The 8,316-nt window shown below is 43.4% G+C and overlaps 1 protein-coding gene across 6 annotated transcripts in view; it reads left to right on the forward strand.

Moving 5' to 3' along the window:
* Nucleotides 1-842: 842 nt before the first annotated feature.
* The window catches only part of LOC112248124 (coiled-coil domain-containing protein 85C-A-like), a 127,253-nt gene continuing 119,779 nt past the window's right edge, over nt 843-8,316 (forward strand). For all 6 annotated transcript variants that reach the window (XM_042300995.1, XM_042300999.1, XM_042300996.1 and 3 more), the window contains exon 1: nt 843-2,363. In XM_042300995.1, the coding sequence (XP_042156929.1) occupies nt 1,625-2,363 (739 nt within the window). In that variant the 5' untranslated portion in view covers nt 843-1,624. The remainder of the gene's footprint in view (nt 2,364-8,316) is intronic.

An 8,316-nucleotide genomic window follows, 5' to 3' on the forward strand; every position in this document is an offset into this window, starting at 1 on the left:
AAAGACCATTCATGTTTTGCCACTTTCTTGTTTACACTCGTGACCTCTAGATGAGTGTCATTTTAAATACATGTTGAATGAATTGCTGTTGACTGAATTGCAAGTGGAAGAATTCTACTTAGAGTTTTATGATGGGTTGCATTGTGAAAACTCAATCAAGTGTAACATTTCTTTCCTCTCCTCAGCTTTGATGATTCAGTAATTAGTACACAGTTTGGAAACAGTGTATCCATTGTTTGAATTGGGTCAACATGCCAGGGCAAGGAAGTGTACACTAAAGCTATCATCATTTTCACATAGCAATTAAAAGGATTGAGACATTCTGCAGACTGAAAGCAGGAGATAGTGCTTTATTATAGTGCTATAGGTTATTAGGCCAAACCATGTTTATGATATGTTTATAACATGATAATAACAGGTCACATAGCTATAAATGATGCATCTCGGTGCTAGAGGCGTCACTACAGACCCTGGTTCGATTCCAGGCTGTATTACAACCGGCCGTGGTTGGGAGTCCCATAGGGTGGTGCACAATTGGCCCGGCGTCGTTATGGTTTGACCGGGGTCGGCCGTCATTGTAAATAAGAATTTGCTCTTAACTGACTTGCCTAGTTAAATAAAGTTTAAATTACAAAAAATGTTTAAAAAAATTAAGAATAGTGGTCTATTTTCTCAATTATTCTGTTTGATCATTTATTGATAAATGTATACATTTTTAATTACAAGAAAATCATGCATTTTCACGTCTTTCATAAGGTGTGAAGTGAAGTTCCTTACTGGCCCTTTAAGAAGGCGGTGACATCCATTGCGTGGAGCAGGCACGATCAGGCCTGCCTCTTGATTGGCTGTCTTGATCGAGAGCTTCTTGAACCTTTTCAAGCCCGAGTACGCTCTACAATCCGTGGAAACAGTGGAGGACCGTGCTAATTCCCAGCGAGCTCCGGTATTCACTCTGCTGCGCGTGCAGGCGCTCACCACTTCGGGGAAATAGGCTTATTTTTGAAAGAGCTCGAGCACTGTGTCGGTTGTAAAAGCCATTCGTTTCTGTTGTCTCGGAAATGCAACATGCGGCAATAGTAAATAGAGTGCTATTAATTCGTGTTTTATAAAAACGTTTCCAAACGCATATTTATGTTCGATTTGAAGCAGAATTGTTAATAATTTTTGATGATTTCTTTCATACGTGCATAACAGGATTTACACATGCAATGTTGGAATGCGGAGGATTCCTCTGACAGTTCTCAGCGCGAGGGATACGTGATCGGTAAACATCCACTTGTTTTTTTGTCGGGATGTTACCAATATTTACACGTTATAGACACGATTTATGAACAAATGCAAAGATAAAGAATAATTGTAAATACCAAGCGCGAGTTCTTTTTTTGAACGACAGGTGAGGGTGTACTGCCTGCTGCCACTTCTGAGTGGTTGACGTAGACAACATCGCATTTTCATTTGATTCATTCAACTTTTTGATCCGAGGTGCCACCTTTATTTCCGTATCATGTATTCACATTTCAATACAATTCCGCAATTGAGACTCGGTTAGTGTAGCCTAAACATCCAGCTTACTGCCCTCCTGTTATATCTGACCGAGGAGAAAGAACAGACCGCGCTGGGAGACATGGCTAAAAACCTGTCGGAGGGACCCAAGGAGCCAGACCTGAATCAGCTACCGGATGAAGAGCTGCTGCGATGCGGCAAGGAGGAGCTGGTCAAGCGCCTACGGAGGCTGGACAACGAGAAGATGAACCTAATGATCGACCACGGCAACATGATGAAAGACGTTAACCGGAGGCTGCAGGTGCACCTGCACGAGATCCGCAACCTGAAGGAGATCAACCAGAAGCTCCAGGACGACAACAACGAGCTGCGTGAGCTCTGCTGCTTCCTGGATGACGACCGGCAGAAGGGCAAGAAGCTGTCCCGGGAGTGGCAGCGGTTTGGCCGGTACTCCGCAAGTGCCATGTGGAAGGAGGTGGGTACCTACCAGCTAAAGCTCAAAGAGCTCGAGACCCACCAGGAGAGGGTGGTGCGGGAGAACATGGACCTGAAGGAGATCATCCTCATGCTGGATGAGGAGAGGAACGGAGTCGGTTCCCGGAGCTCCATAGACTCCCAGTCCAGCCTCACCAACCTGAATGGCGGGACTGGGACAGTTCGGGATGTCGGGGATGGCAGTAGTACCTCCAGCACTGGGAGCGCAGGTAGTCCCGACCACCACCACAACCACAACAGCCACAACCACATACACAAGCTGCCCGCGGAAAGGGAGGGCAAGCTGGGAGGCACCTTCCAGAGGAGGTCCATGGATGACCTGTCAGCACCACACCATCACAGGAGCATCCCTAATGGACTCTGTGGTAAGTCGAAGGTCCTACACCTGTTATACCTGTTATACTCAGCTGTCATACACCTGTTATACCCCCCCGACATTCATCTGTTATACTCACCTGTCATTCACCTGTTATACTCACCTGTCATTCACCTGTTATACTCACCTGTCATTCACCTGTCATACACCTGTTATACTCACCTGTCATACACCTGTTATACTCACCTGTTATACCTGTTATACTCACCTGTCATACACCTGTTATACTCACCTGTCATTCACCTGTTATACTCACCTGTCATTCACCTGTTATACCTGTTATACTCACCTGTCATACACCTGTTATACTCACCTGTCATACACCTGTTATACTCACCTGTCATACACCTCTTATACTCACCTGTCATTCACCTGTTATACTCACCTGTCATTCACCTGTTATACTCACCTGTCATTCACCTGTTATACCTGTTATACTCACCTGTCATACACCTGTTATACTCACCTGTCATACACCTGTTATACTCACCTGTCATTCACCTGTTATACTCACCTGTCATTCACCTGTTATACTCACCTGTCATTCACCTGTTATACCTGTTATACTCACCTGTCATACACCTGTTATACTCACCTGTCATACACCTGTTATACTCACCTGTCATTCACCTGTTATACTCACCTGTCATTCACCTGTTATACTCACCTGTCATACACCTGTTATACCTGTTATACTCACCTGTCATACACCTGTTATACTCACCTGTCATTCACCTGTTATACTCACCTGTCATATACCTGTTATACTCACATGTCATACACCTGTTATACTCACCTGTCATTCACCTGTTATACTCACCTGTCATTCACCTGTCATTCACCTGTTATACTCCTGTCATACACCTGTCATTCACCTGTTATACTCACCTGTCATACACCTGTTATACTCACCTGTCATACACCTGTTATACTCACCTGTCATACACCTGTTATACTCACCTGTCATTCACCTGTTATACTCACCTGTCATTCACCTGTTATACTCACCTGTCATACACCTGTTATACCTGTTATACTCACCTGTCATACACCTGTTATACTCACCTGTCATACACCTGTTATACCTGTTATACTCACCTGTCATTCACCTGTTATACTCACCTGTCATTCACCTGTTATACTCACCTGTCATTCACCTGTCATACACACCTGTCATTCACCTGTTATACTCACCTGTCATTCACCTGTTATACTCACCTGTCATTCACCTGTCATTCACCTGTCATTCACCTGTTATACTCACCTGTCATTCACCTGTCATTCACCTGTTATACTCACCTGTCATTCACCTGTTATACTCACCTGTCATTCACCTGTCATTCACCTGTTATACTCACCTTCATTCACCTGTTATACTCACCTGTCATTCACCTGTTATACTCACCTGTCATACACCTGTTATACTCACCTGTCATACACCTGTTATACTCACCTGTCATTCACCTGTTAAACTCACCTGTCATTCACCTGTTATACTCACCTGTCATTCACCTGTTATACTCACCTGTCATTCACCTGTTATACTCACCTGTCATTCACCTGTTATACTCACCTGTCATACACCTGTTATACTCACCTGTCATACACCTGTTATACTCACCTGTTATACTCACCTGTCACCTGTCATTCACCTGTTATACTCACCTGTTATACTCACCTGTCACCTGTCATTCACCTGTTATACTCACCTGTCATACACCTGTTATACTCACCTGTCATTCACCTGTTAAACTCACCTGTCATTCACCTGTTATACTCACCTGTCATTCACCTGTTATACTCACCTGTCATTCACCTGTTATACTCACCTGTCATACACCTGTTATACTCACCTGTCATACACCTGTTATACTCACCTGTCATTCACCTGTTATACTCACCTGTTATACTCACCTGTCACCTGTCATTCACCTGTTATACTCACCTGTCATATACATGTTATACTCACCTGTCATATACATGTTATACTCACCTGTTATATACATGTTATACTCACCTGTCATTCACCTGTCATATACATGTTATACTCACCTGTTATATACATGTTATACTCACCTGTCATTCACCTGTTATATACATGTTATACTCACCTGTCATATACATGTTATACTCACCTGTCATATACATGTTATACTCACCTGTCATATACATGTTATACTCACCTGTTATATACATGTTATACTCACCTGTCATATACATGTTATACTCACCTGTCATATACATGTTATACTCACCTGTCATATACATGTTATACTCACCTGTCATTCACCTGTTATACTCACCTGTCATTCACCTGTTATACTCACCTGTCATATACATGTTATACTCACCTGTCATTCACCTGTTATACTCACCTGTCATATACATGTTATACTCACCTGTCACCTGTCATATACATGTTATACTCACCTGTCATATACATGTTATACTCACCTGTCATTCACCTGTTATACTCACCTGTCACCTGTCATATACATGTTATACTCACCTGTCATATACATGTTATACTCACCTGTCATTCACCTGTTATACTCACCTGTCATATACATGTTATACTCACCTGTTACCTGTCATATACATGTTATACTCACCTGTCATTCACCTGTTATACTCACCTGTCATATACATGTTATACTCACCTGTCACCTGTCATATACATGTTATACTCACCTGTCATATACATGTTATACTCACCTGTTATATACATGTTATACTCACCTGTCATATACATGTTATACTCACCTGTCATATACATGTTATACTCACCTGTCATTCACCTGTTATACTCACCTGTCATATACATGTTATACTCACCTGTCATTCACCTGTTATACTCACCTGTCATATACATGTTATACTCACCTGTCATATACATGTTATACTCACCTGTCATTCACCTGTTATACTCACCTGTCATATACATGTTATACTCACCTGTCATTCACCTGTTATACTCACCTGTCATATACATGTTATACTCACCTGTCATATACATGTTATACTCACCTGTCATTCACCTGTTATACTCACCTGTCATATACATGTTATACTCACCTGTCATTCACCTGTTATACTCACCTGTCATATACATGTTATACTCACCTGTCATATTCATGTTATACTCACCTGTCATATACATGTTATACTCACCTGTCATTCACCTGTTATACTCACCTGTCATTCACCTGTTATACTCACCTGTCATTCACCTGTTATACTCACCTGTCATACACCTGTTATACTCACCTGTCATATACATGTTATACTCACCTGTCATTCACCTGTTATACTCACCTGTCATATACATGTTATACTCACCTGTCATATACATGTTATACTCACCTGTCATATACATGTTATACTCACCTGTCATACACCTGTTATACTCACCTGTCATTCACCTGTTATACTCACCTGTCATTCACCTGTTATACTCACCTGTCATACACCTGTTATACTCACCTGTCATATACATGTTATACTCACCTGTCATACACCTGTTATACTCACCTGTCATTCACCTGTTATACTCACCTTCATTCACCTGTTATACTCACCTGTCATTCACCTGTTATACTCACCTGTCATTCACCTGTTATACTCACCTGTCATATACATGTTATACTCACCTGTCATACACATGTTATACCTGTTATACTCACCTGTCATACACCTGTTATACTCACCTGTCATTCACCTGTTATACTCACCTGTCATATACATGTTATACTCACCTGTCATACACATGTTATACCTGTTATACTCACCTGTCATTCACCTGTTATACTCACCTGCCATTCACCTGTTATACTCACCTGTCATTCACCTGTTATACTCACCTGTCATTCACCTGTTATACTCACCTGTCATACACCTGTTATACTCACCTGTCACCTGTCATTCACCTGTTATACTCACCTGTCATACACCTGTTATACTCACCTGTCATTCACCTGTTATACTCACCTGTCATTCACCTGTTATACTCACCTGTCATTCACCTGTTATACTCACCTGTCATTCACCTGTTATACTCACCTGTCACCTGTCATTCACCTGTTATACTCACCTGTCATTCACCTGTTATACTCACCTGTCACCTGTCATTCACCTGTTATACTCACCTGTCATACACCTGTTATACTCAGCTGTCATTCACCTGTTATACTCACCTGTCATTCACCTGTTATACTCACCTGTCATTCACCTGTTATACTCACCTGCCATTCACCTGTTATACTCACCTGTCATTCACCTGTTATACTCACCTGTCATTCACCTGTTATACTCACCTGCCATTCACCTGTTATACTCACCTGTCATTCACCTGTTATACTCACCTGTCATTCACCTGTTATACTCACCTGCCATTCACCTGTTATACTCACCTGTCATTCACCTGTTATACTCACCTGTCATTCACCTGTTATACTCACCTGTCATACACCTGTTATACTCACCTGTCATTCACCTGTTATACTCACCTGTCATACACCTGTTATACTCACCTGTCATTCACCTGTTATACTCACCTGTCATTCACCTGTTATACTCACCTGTCATTCACCTGTTATACTCACCTGTCATTCACCTGTTATACTCACCTGTCACCTGTCATTCACCTGTTATACTCACCTGTCATTCACCTGTTATACTCACCTGTCACCTGTCATTCACCTGTTATACTCACCTGTCATACACCTGTTATACTCAGCTGTCATTCACCTGTTATACTCACCAATGGGCCATATCAGCCATGCTTGAGCTGGGATGTTGAATGCATCGGATAAGGTGGAATTAGACTTTGCACCAGCAGTAGGGACTAAGAAAGCAGAGCCATCCCTATATGAGTTAGAAACAGACAGACAGCTATTCAGACAGACATACCATTCAGACAGACAGATATACCGTTCAGACAGACAGATATACCGTTCAGACAGACAGACATACCATTCAGACAGACAGACATACCGTTCAGACAGACAGACCGTTCAGACATACAGGTCATTCAGACAGACAGGCCGTTCAAACAGACAGACATACTGTTCAGACATACAGGTCGCTCAGACAGACAGGCCATTCAGACAGACAGTCCGTTCAGACAGACGGACCGTTCAGACATACAGGCTGGTCAGACAGACAGACCGTTCAGACATACAGGCTGGTCAGACAGACAGACCGTTCAGACATACAGGCTGGTCAGACAGACAGACCGTTCAGACATACAGGCTGGTCAGACAGACAGACCGTTCAGACATACAGGCTGGTCAGACAGACAGACCGTTCAGACATACAGGCTGGTCAGACAGACGGACCGTTCAGACATACAGGCTGGTCAGACAGACAGACCGTTCAGACAGACAGAACTACATCATAACACAAGAGACGTTGGACAGTGATGCTGCCAAGGCCTGAGTGGCCCTGCCCCTCTAGATGGATTCAGGCAAGGCCAGAGTGGCCCTGCCCCTCTAGATGGATTCAGGCAAGGCCAGAGTGGCCCTGCCCCTCTAGATGGATTCAGGCAAGGCCTGAGTGGCCCTGCCCCTCTAGATGGATTCAGGCAAGGCCAGAGTGGCCCTGCCCCTCTAGATGGATTCAGGCAAGGCCAGAGTGGCCCTGCCCCTCTAGATGGATTCAGGCAAGGCCCACACAGCAGTGGATCAACCAGCCATATGACAGAGTCTGACCGACTGGCTTTTTGGTGGACAGACACACCGCACCATATGTGTCACCATATGACAGAGTCTGACCGACTGGCTTTTTGGTGGACAGACACACCGCACCAAATGTGTCACCATATGACAGAGTCTGACCGACTGGCTTTTTGGTGGACAAACACACCGCACCAAATGTGTCACCATATGACAGAGTCTGACCGACTGGCTTTTTGGTGGACAGACACACCGCACCATATGTGTCAC

The sequence above is a fragment of the Oncorhynchus tshawytscha genome, linkage group LG18, assembly GCF_018296145.1.
Source record: "Oncorhynchus tshawytscha isolate Ot180627B linkage group LG18, Otsh_v2.0, whole genome shotgun sequence".
NCBI classification, from domain to species: Eukaryota; Metazoa; Chordata; class Actinopteri; order Salmoniformes; family Salmonidae; genus Oncorhynchus; species Oncorhynchus tshawytscha.